The 22,500-nt window shown below is 39.0% G+C and overlaps 1 protein-coding gene across 1 annotated transcript in view; it reads right to left on the reverse strand.

Moving 5' to 3' along the window:
• The window catches only part of nfx1.S (nuclear transcription factor, X-box binding 1 S homeolog), an 84,447-nt gene that overhangs the window by 52,277 nt on the left and 9,670 nt on the right, over positions 1-22,500 (reverse strand). The window contains exons 2-6 of the mRNA XM_018269395.2: positions 22,090-22,500; positions 17,701-17,862; positions 8,017-8,094; positions 7,084-7,189; positions 6,368-6,439 (exon numbers count right to left, since the gene is read on the reverse strand). The exon at positions 22,090-22,500 is cut by the window's right edge and continues 624 nt beyond it. Of these exons, the coding sequence (XP_018124884.1) occupies positions 6,368-6,439; positions 7,084-7,189; positions 8,017-8,094; positions 17,701-17,862; positions 22,090-22,500 (829 nt within the window). The remainder of the gene's footprint in view (positions 1-6,367; positions 6,440-7,083; positions 7,190-8,016; positions 8,095-17,700; positions 17,863-22,089) is intronic.

The raw sequence follows: 22,500 nt of genomic DNA on the forward strand, positions 1-22,500 counted from the left end.
TATGAAAGAATAACAGTGCGCCCTCTGTTGGTTATATGAAAGAATAACTGACTGCAATATCACACAGCGCCATCTGTTGGTTATATGAAAGAATGACTGCAATATCACACAGCACCCTCTGTTGGTTATATGAAAGAATAACAGTGCACCCTCTGTTGGTTATATGAAAGAATAACAGTAACTGCAATATCACACAGCGCCATCTGTTGGTTATATGAAAGAATAACAGTGCGCCATCTGTTGGTTATATGAAAGAATAACAGTGACTGCAATATCACATAGCGCCCTCTGTTGGTTAAATGAAAAAATAACAGTGACTGCAATATCACACAGCACCCTCTGCACATGGTAGTGCGACAGTGGGAAAAAAATAGATATATATATAGATCAGTTCCACGGAGATCTGCAAACAATACATCCTTCTATTTACTTTACACTGACATATGATGTTGAGAAAGTACAATTTTTGGATGTACTTATATACAAAAATTCCCATGGCGGTGTTGATACATCAGTATATACAAAACCGAATAATCGTAAAAAGATTTTACATTTTCGCAGTAACCATCCACCACACACTAACAATTCAATACCCATTAGTCAGTTAGTGAGGGTTGACAGAATAGTGAGCAATGTACAAGAGAGGGAGAAACAGCAAGACTTGATGAGCAGAAAATTCCAGGAGAGGGGATATCCTGAGGGTGTTTTACAACAAGCGAGAAGGAAAGTCAGTGTGAAAAAAGAAAAAGCATGTAAGAAAACGTATTCCTTTCGTGTTTGAAAATAATAGCTCTAGTAAGAACATTGCTGCAGTTTTGCCCCACCATTGGCATATCTTACAAAGAGCCTATTCCCAAATTGGAGATTTTATAGCACCACCTGTGATGTCATACCGTAGAGGAAAAACAATTGGCAGTATGGTCACTTCCTCTAGACTAGAATAAAGAAAAAACAAAGACAGATGGATACAGTCTTTGGGTTGAGAACTCCGGGTATGTATCTGTGCATTGGCTGTACACAATGCTCTAATGTTATTAGGGGTAGAGAATTTATACACCCCTGAAAAGGATATAAAGTCCAATTGCGGGGACATTTTACATGTACATCCAAATATGTGCATTAACTTGCCCATGTGGCTATGTATACATTAGGGAGACAACGCAGATGGTTAAGTCATGCATATCCCAGCATAAGTCTTCCATCAATTTGGGGAATGAGAGATCGCCGGTTTCGAAAAACACTTTATAGATATGGGCCATAATGCAGACCAATTGAAATTTATTGTACTAAAAGGGCTTCCACCACTCAAATATGGAGGTAACAGAGAACAGAAGTTGAAGCAGAGAGAGGTGTGGTGGATACATAAACTAAATACACTAGCACCCAAAGGTCTGAATAAGGATTAGGACTTTACCTTTACCTCTGATATGTTTGCGCTAAGGATTTGACTCAAACTAAAGGGGACATAGTGAGGGTTAATAGTGTTGTTGTATCTGTTACTAAATAACCCCAATGTCACTTCCTGTTTGAGTCTTTTAAATGTTTGATATGCACCTGTGAGTTTTCATTATCTGCTAAGCTTGAGAAAGAGCACAGTGCATGCCTGAAACGTTGCTGATGGACACATTACTATATGCAGGTTGTTATATGGTGCATTTTTTTGAGAACTTTTGTGAATCTTAATACACTTTGTCACTATTTTTTGATAAATTTAGTGCTGCCTTTTCTTGTTTGGACATGCTGTATATTTATATATACGGAATTTCCCTTTTAAGGCTGTGCACCAATAACACTCAAATAAACTATTATTAAGTGAGTGCTGCTGTATACTTGTTGATAGATAGAGAGATAGATAGATAGATAGATAGATAGATAGATAGATAGATAGATGATAGATAGATGATAGATAGATGATAGATAGATAGAGGAAATCATACTATAAGATGCTTTATATTGCAGGAAATGTGCTGTACATACTTTTTGGCCTACTGTTTTAATTACCGTATATACTCGAGTATAAGCAGATTTCTTCAGCATCCAAAATGTGCTGAAAAAGTCTACCTCGGCTTATACTCGAGTCAGAGGGCAGTAGCTGAGATTGCAGTCACTTTTAATCATTCCTATAGCAACAGTTCGCTTGGGGAAAGACTGCAATATCACACAGCGCCCTCTGTTGGTTATATGAAATAATAACAGCGACTGCAATATCACACAGCGCCATCTGTTGGTTATATGAAAGAATAACAGTGACTGCAATATCACACAGCACCCTCTGTTGGTTATATGAAAGAATAACAGTGCGCCCTCTGTTGGTTATATGAAAGAATAACTGACTGCAATATCACACAGCGCCATCTGTTGGTTATATGAAAGAATGACTGCAATATCACACAGCACCCTCTGTTGGTTATATGAAAGAATAACAGTGCACCCTCTGTTGGTTATATGAAAGAATAACAGTAACTGCAATATCACACAGCGCCATCTGTTGGTCATATGAAAGAATAACAGTGCGCCATCTGTTGGTTATATGAAAGAATAACAGTGACTGCAATATCACATAGCGCCCTCTGTTGGTTAAATGAAAAAATAACAGTGACTGCAATATCACACAGCACCCTCTGCACATGGTAGTGCGACAGTGGGAAAATGCACACAGTAATCCGTTTGGGAATTTTCTGTCACCATCAACTTTGCAAAGAAGTCCAGTTGATCGCTGGGGGGGTTGCTTTGGCGGAATGTGCACTGCTGGGAGACAGGGCTGTAGTTGTGTCTAGGCTTATACTCGAGTCAATAAGTTTTCCCAGTTTTCGTAGGTAAAATTAGGTTCCTCGGCTTATACTCGGGTCGGCTTATACTCGAGTATATACGGTAACAAATATCTATGGTTTCTGTTCTTTCTGGCACTAAATAAGAAAATTATGCAAGACATTGCTTTAAACAGAGTTTTCCTCTCAATGCATTTTCAGTTTAGAAAATGGCAACATTAAATTACTGCTTATTCAAGTCGTTACTATAAGCTGTTACTGTACAGTGAATTCAGACCTGCTACATCTAAAAACTAGAAAAAACAAACAAAGTTGAGACTTCATGAATAACCTTTTACAGTTCAGAAAAGGTTAAAATTAATAAATTCGTATGGTTTCCACTACCACCTCTATGCTGACGATACTCAGATCTATCTCTCATCTCCTGATCTCACCCAGAACTCCTAACTCGTGTCTCCTCCTGCCTGTCCGCTATCTCTACCTGGATGTCGCAACGCTACCTTAAATTAAACCTCTCTAAAACTGAAATGGTTCTCTTTCCTCCAACTAACACCAGTAACATCCCGGAAGTATCCATCATAGTTAACAATTCCACTATCACCCCCTCTCCCCAGGCCTGGTGCCTTGGGGTTATCCTAGATTCCGCCCTGTCATTCACTCCTCATATCCAGTCACTTATTAAATCATGTCACTTCAACCTAAGGAACATATCCAAAATACGATCATTTATCACCCAAGGCAATGCCAAAATTCTTATTCACTCTCTCATCATATCGCGTCTAGACTACTGTAACTGTCTTTTAATTGGCCTCCCCCTCCAGAGACTGTCACCTCTCCAGTCCATAATGAACACTGCTTCGAGGCTCATACACCTCAGCAACCGCTCTTCCTCTGCCTCGCCATTCTGTCAATCCCTGCACTGGCTTCCGTTACCTTTCAGAATCAAATTCAAATTAATGACACTGACTTTCAAAGCACTTCATAACTCTGCCCCACCCTACATCTCTGAACTCATCTCTATATACTCACCCAATCGCTTACTACGCTCCTCTACTGACCTGCTACTCAACTCTTCTCTCATTACCTCCTCACATGCTCGCATTCAAGACTTTGCAAGGGCTGCACCCCTCCTCTGGAACTCTCTGTCTGTCCGACTTTGTCCCAACCTTTCTGCTTTCAACAAATCTCTGAAAACGCACTTCTTTCGAGAAGCCTACCCTCACTCTGCTTAACTACAAAACGCAACACCACATACAGTACCACATTTCTCACCCACTTAATTCGATCTTGCCCACTCCCACACCTTGTGTATTACTTCCTTACCTTTAGACTGTATGCCTATGCATAGGGCCTTCCTCACCTTTTTGTACCTGTATCGATTGTGATGTTTGTTACTCCATATGTTCCATGTACCGTATATACTCGAGTATAAGCCGAGGTACCTAATTTTACCTACGAAAACTGGGAAAACTTATTGACTCTAGTATAAGCCTAGACACAACTACAGCCCTGTTTTCCAGCAGTGCACATTCTGCCAAAGCGACCCCCCCCAGTGATCAACCGGACTTCTTTGCAAAGTTGATGGTGACAGAGAATTGCCAAACGGATTACTGTGTGCATTGTCCCACTGTCCCACTACCATGTGCAGAGGGTGCTGTGTGATATTGCCATCACTGTTAATCCTTCATATAACCAACAGAGGGCGCTGTGTGATATTGCAGTCACTGTTATTCTTTCATATAACCAACAGAGGGCGCTGTGTGATATTGCAGTAACTGTTAATCTTTCATCTAACCAACAGAGGGCACTGTGTGATATTGCAGTCACTGTTATTCTTTCATATAACCAACAGATGGCGCTGTGTGATATTGCAGTCACTGTTATTCTTTCATATAACCAACAGAGGGCACACTGTTATTATTTCATATAACCAACAGAGGGTGCTGTGTGATATTGCAGTCACTGTTATTCTTTAATATAACCAACAGAGGGCGCTGTGTGATATTGCAGTCACTGTTATTCTTTCATATAACCAACAGAGGGTGCACTGTTATTCTTTAATATAACCAACAGAGGGCGCTGTGTGATATTGCAGTCGCTGTTATTCTTTCATATAACCAACAGAGGGTGCAGTTATTCTTTCATATAACCAACAGAGGGCGCTGTGTGATATTGCAGTCACTGTTAATCTTTCATATAACCAACAGAGGGCGCACTGTTATTCTTTCATATAACCAACAGAGGGTGCTGTGTGATATTGCAGTCACTGTTAGTCTTTCATATAACCAACAGATTGCGCTGTGTGATATTGCAGTCACTGTTATTCTTTCATATAACCAACAGAGGGCGCACTGTTATTCTTTTATTTAACCAACAGAGGGCAATGTGGGATATTGCAGTCTCTCCCCAAGTGAACTGTCGGTATAGGAATGATTAAAAGTGACTGCAATCTCAACTACTGCCCGCTGACCCGAGTATAAGCCGAGGTAGACTTTTTCAGCACATTTTGGATGCTGAAAAACTCGGCTTATACTCGGGTATATACGGTATGTAATTCATGTGATTTAGTTGTATAATCACTTTACTTTACAGTGCTACGCAATATGTTGGCGATTATATAAATACATGTTAATAATAATAAAATGGCCTTGTATGAGTGCATAATGCAATACAAATTAGTTGGTAGATTGTTAAAGATAATAATAGAATAACAAATTAGAGTACCACAATGACAATCCCCCCCCCCCAAAATAAATTTTGGCCAAGTAAAAAATAAGACATAATTCTAAGTAACTTTGCGATATGCATTAATTACACTTTTATATGGTTTTCAAGTTAGTTGTATACAAAATGCAATTGAAAGCAGTGTTTGTCTGTCTCTTTCTATTTTTTGCCCAGATAGCTCAGACTGTTGAAAGAATGTAAGAATTGTAATGTAATTTAAGAATTGCCAGCTGCAAGTGGTAATTCACCTTCAAGTTAGCTTGAGTTAAGTCAAGTTATAGAGAGTGCTATTCTTAGACAATTTGCAATTGGTGTATTTGCAATGTTTAGCAATTTGTTTGCAAGGGTCCAAATTGCCCTAGCAAACATGCATTAATTTGAATAAGAGACTTGAATATGAATAGGAGGGGGCTTGGATAGAAGGATGATTAATAAAAAGTAGCAATAAAAATACATTTGTAGCCTTACATAGCATTTGTTTTTTAGATGGGGTCAATGGCCCCCATTTGAAAGCTGCAAAGAGTCAGAAGAAGAAAAATACATAATAAAAAAACTATAAGAGAGAAAAAATGAAGGGCAATTGAAAAGTTGATTAACATCAGTCATTATATGACATACCAAAATTTAACTTAAAGGTGAACCAACAGACCTGCTTTGCTTGGTAACTGAGAATTTTGCAACATTATTTAAAAACTAATAACCAGGAGTAAAGCAGATACTGCTTTGAACGCACTGAAAATGTTTAATAAATGTAAATTGGAAGGTTGAATAGAATTAAGTTTTCTTTTATTAGTCACATTTTTATTGCGGAGTTGACTTGCCCTTTAAATCTTCTTCTTTTCTTTAGCATATGACATTTACCCCAATGCTCTCACCTTGTTCTTCCACACTGACAAGATTTTGTTACAAATGCTGGGCATGATGGGCATGGTCCAGGATGACAGAGGCTTAAACAAAACAAAACAACAAATATTTATATACATTACTTATTGATTTTCTATTATTCACTTGCTAGTGATCGGTATATTGATACTATTTTCAAAATCAAAGCAATATATATTTTTGGCAGATTGGTGGTACATAGTGATCACTAAGGTGTTTTCCCCATTAGGGACTAAATGTGTGTTCTCTGGTTTGGTACACTACTTCTGCATGCGCCTCTGATTTAAAGACAAGGAATCTTCGGGAGCAGAGGAGGAGTTTCAAACCTTCAATGGTTGCCTATAAGACAACCCGAACCTGTCTGATCTGCGTGGAAAAACTACTACTACTCCCCCGGTTTGTGTGGGTTTTGTCCCACACTCCAAAAACATACAGGCAGGGCAATTGGCTTTTTAGAAATGGTGGGTGTGTGAGTGAATTTTGAGATTGTTAGCTCCACTGGACAGGGACTAATGTTTAATCTTGGTGAAGTGCTGCACAATATGTTGATGTAAATTAGGGGATAACAATTGTCTCTGATTTTTAAATTGTAGCAATATAAACTTTACTAGTGTTGCCTAGATACGATTTTATTTGGATAAAGAGAACTCAGCAACATAACTTTATAAACCTGAAGCAAATATTAGGATAACCAATAAATAAAAATTACATATTGCACGGATGAGGGCAATCCAGGCCTGAGCGCTTCTTCCGACAGAGCTCACCACAGCTGTGAGGTATCTCGTTTCTGTTCCATTCAGGGTTGTTCACTTTGCCTGAAAATAATAATAAAAAAAATATGTTTTTAACAAATCTAATCTATAGCATTTTATGCTAATAAATAAAAGAAACACTCATGGAGCGTTGGCTCTGCTGTACGAATATATACCTAAAAAAGTCCAGCAGCCTTTTCCGATTTCTATTCACCACCAATCCTATTGTTAGAAAGTTTATAGGGCTCAATAACCAATCACCGCTAAAAAAAAGTGGTCGGGTGCATTTTGCCCTGAACCCTGCTCTTATTGCGCTAGGCAGATGCACCCATGGCACATATTATCCCAATGTTCAATCCAAAAGTAATTATATACTGATTGGCTTACCTGCTTGGTAGTGTGACCCGGGTGCTGCTGCCCCCCGAGTCTGTCGCTACGGAGGCAATTATACCAAGGGAAACTGGACGTTGCAGCGCACTCGGAAGTCAAAGAACGTTCAGTTCAGTGTAAGATTAAAAATATCTGGCTTAATTGTTACATTCAATTAAAAGGAAAAAGAGCCCAAGGTCTGACGCGTTTCGTAACAACGTACTTCCAACCGGCGTTGGCTCTGCTGCTCTCAGTCTGCATTTTTTTTTCAGGTGGTGAGAAGCAGATCACTTGGTTGCGAGCTATGTTTTCCCCACTTAAAATTAAAATTCCAGCTTCCACTTGAGTGCCAGCCCATGCAGCAGAGCGGTAGTTGGACCAAAAATGCTTTTGTGTTTTTGGGCCGACCTCCATCCCATGAACCGCTGAGAAGCAGCAGAGCCAACTCTCCTTGTGCACTGCTACTATTTTTTTTTTTTTTTTTAAAAAAACCCTGTCAAACTATTAAGAATAAAACTTACCGCAAAAGCAGATATAGCTACTAGGGGCACGAGAGGAGACATTCTGACATGCAGGGCATCGCCATCCGCTGTTTCCATCTATTGTAGCAAAAAAAAAAAAAAAAAAAAGACAGCCATTTACATTTCTATTTATGAGTAACAATGCAAAACAAGGCAAAGATCATGTATATTGATGCAGTAAATAACTAATCACAATTATGGATTTAAACTTCTAAGGAATATTAATGTCTCCATAGTGCGAGGGAATCACACACTTCGTTTTTCACTTTATCGTAAACTGGACCACAGCTGTGTACATCTAGGATTAGTGGGTCACTACACGAAAAAAATGGCAGACCTGAACTAAAGAAAGAGGAATTTCAATAAAAAGTCACACAAACACCATATTCACTGCAGCTTACGTGTGTATTTTTACCACCTGTGCATCAATTAGGGATGTACAGAATTCACTATTTTGTGATTGGGGCAAATCTGAACCCTAATTTGCATAGGCAAATCAGAAAAAGGAATATTAAAGATAACCACACAGGTAATAGTTTTTAAACTTCCCTGTTTGTGTGATGAAATTTTTAGGATTGGGTTTGGCCAGGCACTTGGATTTTGCTGGATCCAAATCCTGCTGAAAAAGGCTGAATCCTGGCAAAATCCTAAACCGAATCCTGGATTCAGTGTATCCCTAGCATCATGTTCCAGGGAGTACAAAACCCTGACAATATATAATAATTTCTGATTCAAGTGTTTAACTAGGTTTTTTTATCTAATTTTAAGACTGGTTACAAAATAAGATGATGTTTTAAGGTAAAATACTTACAGAAATACAGGATTCACAAACTTTAAAGAAAGGAAAGATGTATATAGAGGCACAGAACAACCCCTAAGCTTAGCTTCTCGACAGCTGTTCAGAGCCCACTGAGAATGTGAGGGCAGATTTATCAAAATGTGAGATTAGAGCTCATCACAGAAAAACTCATCCATGTTCTATTCATTCCCATAGGAATTCACCATTTGATAAATATGCTCTTAAAATACTACAGGAATGAAGAGAAAGTGGATGAGTTTTTCTGTGGTGAGTTCTAAATTTACACTTTGAACTTTCCAAGGTGGTGACCTCCTGTGACAAGTCTAACATTCTGAATCATTGTTGCTATTGAGAAGCTGAAATTTTAGGCTGGTGCAGTAAGTTCCGTAAATAAAATATGGCCATTTTTAGCCATATTAATTTTTTGGGTTTAGCTCTCCTTTAATGTTAACCTCATACCAGATGGAGGAACAGCCCAATAGAGAACATATTAAAAAAAGCACATAACACAGCATCAAGACAGTCAACTCCTGTGATTAATAAGAACAAATCAGGTCATAGTGCTCCTAGAAGGCTCAGCATCACGTTCAAGGACAATTAGCATGAATTGTTCTAACACAGAAGTGGACTATTTCTATTTTGGTTATAGTATTGTTAAAAAGAGAACAAAGCTAAACAAAGAATAAGGCTAGACATAGGGCTACACAATATGTTTGGGTGCCAAGGGACCACAGCCCTTTAACAATTAAGACATGTGCCTCGCAAATTGTCCCTAGTAGCTTCCTATCTTCTCTTCTCAGTTATAGTTAATTCAGACAAACTCACCCAATTTTTTGCTTCATGGTTTTCAAGAACTACTAGGTGTTGCTTCCCCACAGCATATGAGTGTGTGCAGTGCCACAGACATCCAAGATGAACTTCTGCATTCAAATCTGAAGGCCTGGATCAACTCTCTGGGCAGGTACAGTAACTTTATTATATAAGAATGCCTTTATAACCATGCCAACTAAAAGCTTCTTGGAAATTAATTGTATGCTGCCTTAAGAACGTCTTCTCTAACTTTATATTTTAACAGCTATGGTAGGAAAAGGATGAATTACTATTAACAAATGGGGGAATTTTCAAAATTCACATATTCGAATTTTAATCCCCCTATTGGAATGTAAATTCAAATGTGAGATGTATCTCTCCAATTTGGATTGTGATTGTAGAAGCAGCACAGCCAGCAACAGCACCACCAAAAGGCACCTATTCGTTTGTTTCATTATTATATGACCCTGAAAAAAAAACAACCTAGTAACTACCCCCATGAAACTGAGATACAATAAGGTTTCACAAAGATCTCTTGGTGTATTAGCGGACTGGAATCACCAAGGATTGGAGGTGTCCGCCATTCAGCTCCACGAGGAAAAACATCCAACATACTACGCACTGCAGACTGAGGGAACCAATAAGAATACCCCACAACCAGGAGACACATTATAAAGTTGGAAATTTCGCACAACCCCGTGTGAGACGTCCGTCTGCTTACATCCTATAAGCGTGAACACATACTACTAAATGTGAGTAGTTCTATTGGAAAAACTGGTCACATAAAAAGTACCGTATATACTCGCGTATAAGCCGAGTTTTTCAGCACCCAAAATGTGCTGAAAAACTCGACCTCGGCTTATACGCGGGTCATACGCCAATCCCTCACCGGATCCCTCACCTCCCTCTCCCATAGCGCATCAGGACTCTGTGACTGACGATCGCCGCCCGGAGCAGGTCCAGGAGCTCCGGGCGACGCCGGCAGGGAAGGACGCGCCGCCCGGAGCTCCTGGACCTGCTCCGGGCGGCGATCGTCAGTCACAGAGTCCTGATGCGCTATGGGAGAGGGAGGTGAGGGATCCGATATTACGGGATTTGAATTTCTACGCTGGACCTTCCTTACGCCCGGATTTGCTTGCGGCCAGGTAGGCTTTACATTCGGTGCTTTCCTTCTATCTTGGCGCAGTCGCTCTTTATTCTCCCTAGCAGTGCAGGGGAGCCGGCATCGATCGCGTGTAAAAAAAACTTTCAGGAGAGATGGTTGGGAAGTAAAAATGGCTCCCCCGCCTCCCTCTAAGCCGCCTTGGGCCCGGTGGTGGAATGTTGTGTGTGCAGTTGAGTTGGTTGGGGGCTAGAAGTAAAGCCGGCACCCCCTGTCGCTACACATGACGGGGCCTGACACCTCCTGACGACGCCTTCTACTTACGGTAACTGGGGGAAGCAGCCACTCTGTATGGTTAGGGGTAGAGTCGCTGGGGAACATGCCTTCTACTGTTTCCCTGTGGCCCCTAACTTTTTGTCTTCCTACTGTCTACTACATACTGTACTATCCTGGCTAGCCCCATATCTATCATCTATCTATCTATCACTGCTGCTCTTAGCACCTGTATTTTATTTATATATGTGGCTATTGAGTGGATCTGTTGGGATGTTTGTTCCCTTTGTTATGAGATGGGTACGACTAGCTGCTGCCTGGCCAATCAATTACATTTTTTTTTAAACTTGTGCTTGTTTTTATGAATTAATGTTTTAAGCATCCTGGCTTGATTTTTAACATTAAACCGACTGTTTGATATTTCTGAGACTTTTCTGAGTTGTGTCTAGGCTTATACGCGAGTCAATACGTTTTTCTGGGTTTCATAGGTAAAATTAGGTACCTCGGCTTATACGCGGGTCGGCTTATACACGAGTATATACGGTAACACATATCGAGTGGGTCCAGAAACATACGCTGGTGCTGCTAGTCTTCAACACAAAGCACGGAGTTCACCCATATACGTTACTGAGATTTATCACCCCTCGAGCATGGAAACAATCCTAATTAGAATATTTGCCACCTAAAACTTGCAGAGGTCAATTAAGCCATTTGAAGATGATAATAGCCTTCCTGACATTCGAGTTTTGTTTTGGAGGGAAATCTTGAATCGCATATGAAACAAATGTTTGGATTGTTCCTATTAGATATAATATTATAATTTATTTTCTAATAAATTGTGAAAGATATTCAATAAGGTGTGCGTGTAACCTTTGGAGCACTGGGATTTACAATCTACACACAGCACCCAGCTAATGACTAGTGAATGACGTGTGCGGGCTTGAACGGTGGATATTATATATAATATATATAAATTATACTCTACTTTCTTAAATAACTACCGATTTGAGTTGTGAGTATTTTTGCATTTATTTGAGTAAAAAAAATTCACATGAATTTGAAATTCGACCTTTGATAAATCAGCCCATGGTTGTTGACCATAAATGAGAAGGTGCCATGGCCCTTAAAAAAGCAAAATAATCAGTATAGAGTATACATAAATAGGAAAGATTTGAAAACCAAAAACTGATCCCAAAAGGGAAAATGTGTTGTTAAGACACTCAGGTTTATATTTTTTAACACAATCACAGTAAAACAAAGTCGTTTAAATTCCGAATAGACCTATAATTAGTGATTTTCCAAGGATCATAACTACAAAAGCTGCAGTCAAGCTTGTGTTAAATCAGAGGCATTGCTTCTCCTCATGCATGAAACCCCACTGTGCCACTGTTTCTACAGAGATCAGACATATGAACTATGAGAGGTATGGACAGCGTGGGAAGAAAAGCAGCATACTAAATAGAAAACAGTATACTAAACAGAAAACAGTGTGAGCCCTGTCAAGCAATTTACAGTTCTACTAATTAAAGATCAAAGCAACTACATGGGCACAAGGCAAAAGTCACTCACAGTATTCTTGCAAACAAGAATCTTTCGCTGATCAGGATGCATAAAAAAATAAGAATAATGACAGTAAATATCCTGTAAAAGGACTATGGTCAAACCCTGGCCGAACAATTGGCTTAAGAAAGAAAATGTCAGCTTTGTGGCCTGTGCTTTTCTGCAGGCAAAGATCAGCTCGTTTGGCATAGTCCAAAGGGCTGTACCACACGTCAGCCAACATATTACATTTTTTTTGTTTACGTTGCATCTGTACAAAATATAAAAAATTAAAAAAAAGTGTTAAAAGTTGAAACTGTGATACTTTAAGTGAAATACCTCATGATTTATAGCGCATTCCCCTTATGAGTGGAATTATCTATTCCACTATCCACCGAATACGGTTAAAAGTGAATATTTAAGCACACAGAAATACAAACACCAGCAACAGACACTGGCAGTAGAACTTGGTCAAACTGAAAAGCTCAATGATTAACAACATGGCACCAACAAGCTGACCCATCCAACTGAAATGACCATAACATGACAAGGTTTTCGAGGCTACAGATAGGACCCAGTGTGTGCTAAAGCACAATATATAAATAGGATGCTTTTCCCATGCATGAGAAGTAGCACACACAAGTCTGGCATCACCATGCACAATACTAAGCCTCAGCTGGATTGAAAAGTAACATAGTAAGTTAGGTTGAAAAACAAAAACACGCCCATCAAGTTTTAAATCTATATATAATTCCTTCCTGACTCAAGATGGCAATCAGACCAGTCCTTGGATCAACTTGACTATGAACTATCCTGCATAACCCTCTATTCTCTCCCTTGTTAAAAAGCCATCCAACCCCTTCAAAAAGCTATCTAATGTATCAGCCAGTACGCCTGATTCAGGCTTCTTCACAGCACTCACTGTAAACAAAACTCCTTTAAGAATATCTAGACAGAACCTCCTTCCTCCTAATCAGAATGGGGGACCTCATGTCAGCTGGAAAGACCTACTGGTAAATAAAGCAGAGGGATTATTATAAGAACCCCTTATATATTTATACATAGTTATCCTTATCACCCCTTTAAGTGTCTCTTCTCCTAAGTGAACAGCCCCAACTTGGCCAGTCTTTCCTCATAGCTAAGATTTTGCATAGCTTTTACCAGCTTAGTTGCCCTTCTCTACACCCTCTCTAAATCAGTCCTGTTTAAGCGCTGAACACCAAAACTGTATGTATGGCATATTCTAGATGGGGCCTTACCAGTGCTCTGTACAGTGGAACAATGACCCCCTCCTCCCGTTAATCAATGCCCCTTTTAATACAACTCAATACCTTATTTGCCCTTGCCCTGCTGACTGGCATTGCTCGCTACAGCCAAGTTTATTATCTTTGCCTTCCGGATTGAGTTTTACAACATTTGTGTGTTAATATTCATTAAATGCATCTTCTGTCCCCACAGATTTGTAGTTTTAAAATGTCTTTCTCTTCTTTCCTATTAACTTCTTTACTACTTCTTAAGGGAATAAATTGAGAACAATACCGATTTAATATCATTTTAAATGACAACCATTTCTGTTTTGTGTTTTTAAAAGAAAACAATGTTCAATCCATGCTCTGAAATGCAGGCCTCAAGGCACTAAAATGAGCTTTTCTGAAATTAAGGGTTTTTGTTGCCCCACTGTTTATATGTTTTTTGCACAAGACATTAAATGAGATCACATGGCCCTATTACCCGGGGGGGGGGGGGTAATAGCGTGTCTAACAGAACAGAACACTACTTCCTGCTTTTCAGCTTTCAAACTCTGAGTTAGTCAGCGACTTTGAGGGGGCCACGTGGGACATAACTGTTCAGTGAGTTTGCAGTTGATCCTGCAGCTCAGCACCAGGCAAGCAGCAGACTGTTCAGCATGAAGGGTCCTTACAGCAGATTACCCTATCCACCTTTTTAATAATTGAATCCCCTAGAACCTTCCTTTTTTTGCACTTCCCCTACCGCCCACATTAGAGACACTGCCTCCCAGGGTGCTTTGGGAGTCAGCCTGCTCCATGTTTGCCAGTTCAGAGCTGTCCTCCACAACAGCTTGAGTCAAAATGGCTGTTTCTATGCAAGCCAAGAAAAACTGATGCACTCCCATCTACTCTTACAAGGGCACTGATGTCAGCCTGTATACAGATTAATACAATAGATGTTGGCTTTACAGTGCTGCTTTACCATGCCACAATTTGCTATTTGGGTCTGCACACAAGCAGATGCCATGCCCACCAGAGCACTTGCAAGAAGGAATGGATGGCATCCGTAAGGGCACATGCACACTTTATTGTCTGCAGTGTATTCACACTTCCACTGGAAACAAATCTCCTGAATACACTTTACCATTTAGACATGCAGGCAATTTGTCTACTATAATACAGTATATAATATGTAATTCACTCCTGATCTCACTTCTGACTGTAGAAATGTAGTGTAAAGGATTTATAAATAGGAACATTTCATAGTTTAGGCAACAGATGGCAGATAACTAAAACAAATTGGAACAAGCAAGGCTGGGGAAGATGTGGAAAGAGTAGAACAAGACAGACTGGTACAGGATGAAGCAGCTGTAAAACAGGACAGACTGAACAGGTCCAAGTGGGTCCAAAGGCTGAGATACTCAGAAAATGCTAGGATTCAAGGAAACAAAGCAAAGATTCATAGCAAGGCAGAAGCGGTAGTACAAATAGAATAGTTAAAAATATCGAACTGGTATGTACTGTATGTTAGGGGATAAAAACACAGCACCTCTACTATACAGTTGGAAATAGGGCTTATGATTCTGTCAATCCTTCCTATTTTGTTCCTTTGCCAGTAGCAATTACTCAGCAGGACAACTCAACCGAGGTTGCTATAACAACGCAATTTAAAAATAATCAAAACAAAAATCCTGTTTTGTTATTCACCAGCTTACATTTAAGTGCAAAACCATTTGGCCTTATTACCTTGTTTCTTCTCACAGAATACCAGAATACCTGCACTATTAAGTATAGCGTCAAACTCAGCATGCATCTAGTATACATACAATAAACAGAACACTAAAGGAACAGCAAAGCACAATAGTTGTACAGGGAGTCCTATTAATGCTATAACTACAAGACAAAACAATTGTATGAGAGAGAGCACCAAAAAGTGCAGTTTTTTGTTTGGCATTGAGGTGCAACATTACTTTTTACACTGGCACCATCCTGTTAATCTGAAAACATGTTCATACTCCATACTTTTATTTTCTAAAAAGTATCCAGGGCAGCTGGATTCTCTCCACATTCCAATAAGACTAGCAGACTAGCATTTTCAGGGAATTTACTCAACTATGCTATATTAGGTGCATTTAAATGGGGGGAGGGGAGGAATTACTTATTATAATTGGTTTAGCAAAACACATCCTTTTATAACTTTTTGGCAATGGTTGGATAGATCACAGAACACATTCAAAGGAGCAGTCACTGATCATGCGTTGGTATAAACATCAGGGAATAGAATTCTAATATAATTTAGCTTGATAAAGGGCCGCATGGCCTGAAGCGGTACGGTAATTCCCTAAGAGTGTAATAAAGGCATTTTAATTGGAATTAATTTGTGGTGCCGTTCCAGTTTGTTCCTGCATCAGGGAATATAAACACATGCTTATATGGTTTCATTTGGACCTCAACATAATGGGTATTTTACAACATGGGACTGTTTCCTGCACGATAGCAATGTACAGAGCTGTGTACATTTTGGAAGACACCCGAAAAGTTCAATGCAGGCAGGATGCATGAGTCAGCTATAATACGCTGCAACTACCCTACGGCAGAACAATTACTAAATATGGTAGCATGGTTCACATTTAGTAACGCTTTTAAGTGAGTATGATTTCGTTTGATATCACCCGATTCCCAACATCCCTGCCTACAGACATTCCTTTGAAGATAACAATATCCAAATCTTGGATAAAGAAGGCTGCTGGTTTGTACAAGGTGTGAAAGAGGTGATTCATGTCAAGATGGAGAACACCACTGTCTGCTACATACAATGCTGTTCTAACATCTGTACCCCGGCGGTTTCAGAACACTTCACACGTCCATTCATGCAACTCTCACAAGTAACACCTGTTTCTAGGAGTTGCATGATACCTTGGTAATCCTAACACCGTAACCCACAAAATCACACCTTTATGGTGGAAATTTACTAAAGGGCGAAGTGGCTAGCGCTGGCAAAAATTAGCCAGCGTGACCTCATTTCAGCACTTCGCCGATTTACGAATGGTCGCTGGCGTAATTTCACAAGGAGATAGACTGGCGAAACTTCGCACTCTAACGCCAGCCGAATTATCGCTCTGGCGAAAGAGGGTTATTAAACAAATTCTCTACGTTTTTGATTGTACAGACTGTACATTTGATAACATATGGCACCTAAACTAAACTGTGGGTACATGTGTAGGGCAATATAACACCTCTATATAATTTTATTTAGGTTCCCTGGCCTTGTGTAGTGTAATGTATTTGCTGCAGCATATACGGGCATTGTACTTTAACTATATAGAGAATGATGCGATCCGCATCGGAGCTCACCCAGTCTCGCTGTGTCCTCCTGGTCGCAGCCTGTGTGAGACGCCAGCTACTTCCCGCCGGTATTCAGTATAAAGCACTCGATAATCTCATCTAGTTCGGCGCTGTTCCAGGACACGATTAGCAGACTACAGCTTCAGTGCAAAAGGTAGGCTTTATTTCAACACACACATGGTTGGGATATACAGCGGTGGGTGTGCAGGGCTGATTGACTTACGCGTTTCTTGCCGGCAAGAAACGCGTAAGTCAATCAGCCTTGCACACCCACCGCTGTATATCCCAACCATGTGTGTGTTGAAATAAAGCCTACCTTTTGCACTGAAGCTGTAGTCTGCTAATCGTGTCCTGGAACAGCGCCGAACTAGATGAGATTATCGAGTGCATTGTACTTTAACTGCATGCCGTATGCAAATTAACCAACGCTAACGGAACATCGAACTGCTGAGCGTATTTTCGCTAGTGCAACTTTGTCAGTGTTCGGTGCCCTGTGCGCAACTTCGGATCTTCGTGAATTAGCGTTGTCCAGGCGAATTTATGCCTGGCGAAGTGTTGCAATGTGCACAAAGTTAACGATCACCTACCTTCTGCTTGTGATGCAGGGGACCGGGCCCATTTCTTGATACAGTTAAGGTGGAAAACATGATAGCAACTCTGACAGCTCCACACTGGGGCCATAAACCGTACCACTTCACAGCAGACCATGCACTCATATATCTCTGCGGTCAACTGTTCAATCAGAGAGCCTGTAAACACAAACAGTTTGAGAAGCATTCACAATCAAATTGACATAAGAAAGAGGCAAAATATTTTAAAAATTAAACTATACAGCCAATATAATGCACTCAAAGGGTTGACATTAATATTAACTCACTGACAAAGCATATACAATCAGTGCAAATATAAATATACTAAACATATCTAAAGGGGTTATGACTTCACATTCCTAATTGTGCAGCAGAAGCCATTTTCACAATGCTGACAAAGATTTTTACAATGAGAAACACAGAAAAACAAATACGTATACAAAACACATTATACAGCCCACAGGCCTGCAATGTAACCAGCTTTCACAGAAAAAATAAGCTTTAGACTGGATATCAGCTAACAAAGTAAAAAAATACCTTGGGAAACCTTATACACTGTTTAATATCCATCATGCCAATTTAAAGAATGAACAGCAGAGGGAAACATGAAAAAAAGAGAACATGAACCAAAGGTAATACAAATTCTGGGAAACATTTTTGCTTTCTTCGGTACAGGAAAATGTGTCATACAAAAGTATTCTGGATGATAAAGTGTTCATGCTTAATAGACCAATAACGAAGTACTCTGCTAACAGTAATGCATATGTACTGTATATAATATCACTAGTTCGTGTTTCAACTATTAACTAAATTAAACTTTCTATTAAAAACATTTGTGCATAATAAAGAAACCTATTTGGTTATGAACCATGTGGCAAACTGATCAGGCTCTGTCATTAAAGGGATTCTGTCATGATTGTTATGATATGGTCTTCATCACCAAATTACATTGTGTACATTGTACGTACTTCATTTCACCATTTAAAATTTTATTCTTGAACCAATAAATGTATTTTTTTTAGTTGCAATATTTGTGTGTAGGCAGCTATCTCAGGTCATTTTTCCTGGTCTTGTGCTTACAGAAAGCTCCACCAATTAACTTTGTAACTGCTTTCAAATAGGCTATTGTTTCTCCTACTCAATGTAACTGGAGGAGTAGCTTGTACCCAAAATTGCTTCCGACTGACTCTACAGCTCTGGCTAGAAAAAATGGCTCTTCAACATTGTTTAAAAGTGTGGGGACTAATTACTTAAAAAAACAGAATAATCCTTTTTTTTTCCTTTAATTTTTTTCAAATATAGAATAATGATACTATGTCACATAAAAAAAACAGTTGTTCTAACAAAATTACAGTGTGGGGTCTGTTATTACACACATAATTAAAAGGATTCTGTCACAGGAAACCATGTTTTTTTTTTGCCAAAATGCATTGGTTAATAGTGCTGCTCAAGCAGAATACTGCACTGAAATCCATTTTTCAAAAGAGCAAACAGATTTTTTTATAATTCATTTTTGGCTCTTTCTAAAAGTACACGATCAGACAAAATGAGCTGTGATGGCCGTCTACACACCAATATTACACAATAATACAAATGAGAATTCATTGTGCATCCCCAGTGCTCCCTATAGAGCAGCTGGGCGGCATGCTGCCCATAATAATTTGTCGCTCTAGGCCCAGGCCTTTGTGCCCTGGCCACAAATCTAGGCCTGGAAAGAGCATAAATTAATTCAGTATGAATAGGTACAGTATATGATTGTACAGTTTATGATTATACTTTCTATGACAACTCATGCAAAGTAGCATATATGAAGCAAATTTGCCTTCAGATAATCCATGGGTCGAGACCCAAAAATGGTTCCTGTTTAAAAGTTGATCACCATTTTCCTCTAGAGATATAACTTCCTTTGGCACAAGATAGTAAATAAAAAGGCATATCATTCATTTTAAACTATTCTTTGGGCCACAAAGCTTTATCTGGACTTAAATTTTGACTCCCCCTGGCACTGTTAATTACAGAGGTTCACCGGCAACAAGATCACAATAAATAGTTTATGTACTAAAAGACACTCCACCCATAGTTTCTATTTAAAATATCTATATTTTGGTGCACTAAATACTGCAGAGCAGTAAAACAGAAACTTTAAAGGGGGTTGTTCATTACTTTGAGTATATTATTCGGAGACAATTTACAATTGGTTTTTATTTTTTATTACGTGTGGTTTTTGAGTTATTTAGCATTTTATTCAGCCTAGCAATGACACATTTATGTGAATAAGAGGCAAGTATGAATAGAAGAAAAAAGGAGCAATAACAATAAATGTGTAGCCTTTCAGAAGTTTTTTTTAGATGGTTGAAGAAACGCCCAATTGAAAGCTGGATAGTGGCAAGTAATTGAAAGAAGGCAAATAATTCAAAAAGTATTTAAAAAAATAATAATAATGAAGGCCACTTGAAAAATGATGCATAGAGTTAGTCCTTCAACAACAGGGGTCCCCAACCTTTTTTACCCGTGAGCCACATTTAAATGTAAAAAAAGTTGCGGAGCAACACAAGCATGAAAAAGTCCCTTGGGGTGCCAAATAAGGACTGTGATTGGATATTTGGTAGCCCCTATGTGGACTGGCAGCCTACAGGAGGCTCTACTTGGCACTATAGTTCATTTTAAACAATTAAAACTCACTTCCAAGCAAGAGCAACATGTTGCTCATGAGCCACTGGTTGGAGATCACTGTTCTAGAATATACTAAAGGAACCGTAACAGCAAAAACTGAAGGTGTGTCAAAGTAATAAAAATTTAATGTACTGTTGCTCTGCACTGGTAAAACTGGTGTGTTTGCTTCAGAAAGACTACAATAGTTTATATAATCCAGCTGCTGTGTAGCCATTCAAGATAGAAAAAAAAAAAAAAGAGAAAATGCACAGATTACATAGCAGATAACACATCACTGTATGGGACAGGGCTTCTCTTTTATGTGCTATGTAACCTGTGCCTTTTCTCCTTTTTTACAGCTTCGTCTGCCCCCATGACTACAAAAAAGCTTGTTTATATAAACTATACTAGTATTTCTGAAGCAAACACAAAGCTTTTACCAGTGCAGGCTAAGTATATTAAGTTAATTACTTTAAAACGCTTTAATTTCTTGGTGTTGCTGTTCCTTTATAGGTAACCTGCCGCTTTTATGTTTCACTTAGTTCCAATATCCTTGGACCTATAGAAAATGAGGAGAAGAAAAGAAGTTCAATTACACCAGTCTCTCCCCCATATGATAAAAGGCTCCTTACCAGTAAGGGTAATAGCAACAGCATTTTTTTCCTTGCTAAGAATTCAGCATCAAAACACCCAAAAACACTCCTAGGGGCAGACTTATTAAGGGTCATATTGAAAATTCAAATTTATTTTATGGTCAAAACTCTCAAAATCGAATGGTGAATTATACAAACTTGATTTGAGTTTTAATTAGAATTTCAAGATTTATCATACTTTGGCCCTTCAAGAACTTGAATTCGACAATTAGCCACCTAAAACCTGCCGAGTTAATGTAAAAGTCAATGGGAGACATCCAGGGACCAGTTTGGACATTAGTAGCCTTCCGGACATTCGAGTTTTTTTTGGAGAAAAAAATTTAATAGAGTTTAGTAAAATTAGATTCAATTCGTGTTTTCGAGTCTGTTTTACATATTTGATTTTTTTTAATAAACAACCCCCAGTCGAATTTCAAGTATATTCGAATTTAATAGAGTTTAAAAAAACTCGAAAGGAATTCGAAATTTGACCTTTAATAAATGAGCCTTCTATTGTTATATGCGTTTGACATACCCACTTTGCCAGAAAAAGGGCTTTTTGCACTTCTAAGTAAGAATTATGTGCTGTTTTCACATGATTCTTATAGGGGCTATGGCATGCAAAGTCGCATTTTAATGAGAGAAAGAAGAAGGCATGTCTGCTGCCCTAAATTGTCATGTACCATTTCCATAAACCTAAAATACTGGCAGTAGATAAGAGAACTAGTATTTCCTTTAAAGTAACTTCAAATTCAGGGTCTGAAAGGGAAGAGTTTATGGTTATATTGTTGTATATAGGTATATACTGGTGCTTCAACATACAAGCCTATGTGCAGCATATTGTACCAACATTTGCATAAATATGAATTAATTTAGTGATTCAAACAAATATCAAACTGCAGCTCTAGAGCTTATGTATCCTCTGCCACTGAACAGTCTTTAACCAACTACAAAACATGTCTAGCCATTTCAAACTACACAACTAAATGAATGTGTAAACCATGGGGAAAAAAGCATTTTTCTGCTGTTTTTTTTAGAAATAGTATGAATATTGGCACTTGCAGGGTTTTTTGTTAGGATAAAAAGAACAAACAAAATGTACCTGTATGTGTTTCCTTAGTCTTTGGTACTTCCTTCTTATTCCATGGTCTATTCCACCCTTGCTGCATTGACTTTTTAGGCATATTGTCTTGAGTCTGAGACTGGTGTTTTCTTCCTAAATATTTGTCACCATCAGTGCCCCATAGACTATGATGCTTTGGTTCTTGGCATGTGTTAGTAAGACGGGACTCTTTTACCCTATCAGTTTTCTTGTCTTTTGATGCAAATGTTGCAACCAAAGTATTTTCATGCCGTGGTGTTTTGCTGCCATGTGGTTCAATTGGCTTAACTACCTTTCCATCTTGTGGTTTATTCCAATCCAAAGACTCATGCTGAGTCTTCTTTGAAGAACACGGATGCCTTTGTTTTTCTTCACTTCCCACAACACCATCATACCTCTCGAGCCGTGTTT

The sequence above is a fragment of the Xenopus laevis genome, chromosome 6S, assembly GCF_017654675.1.
Source record: "Xenopus laevis strain J_2021 chromosome 6S, Xenopus_laevis_v10.1, whole genome shotgun sequence".
NCBI lineage: Eukaryota > Metazoa > Chordata > Amphibia > Anura > Pipidae > Xenopus > Xenopus laevis.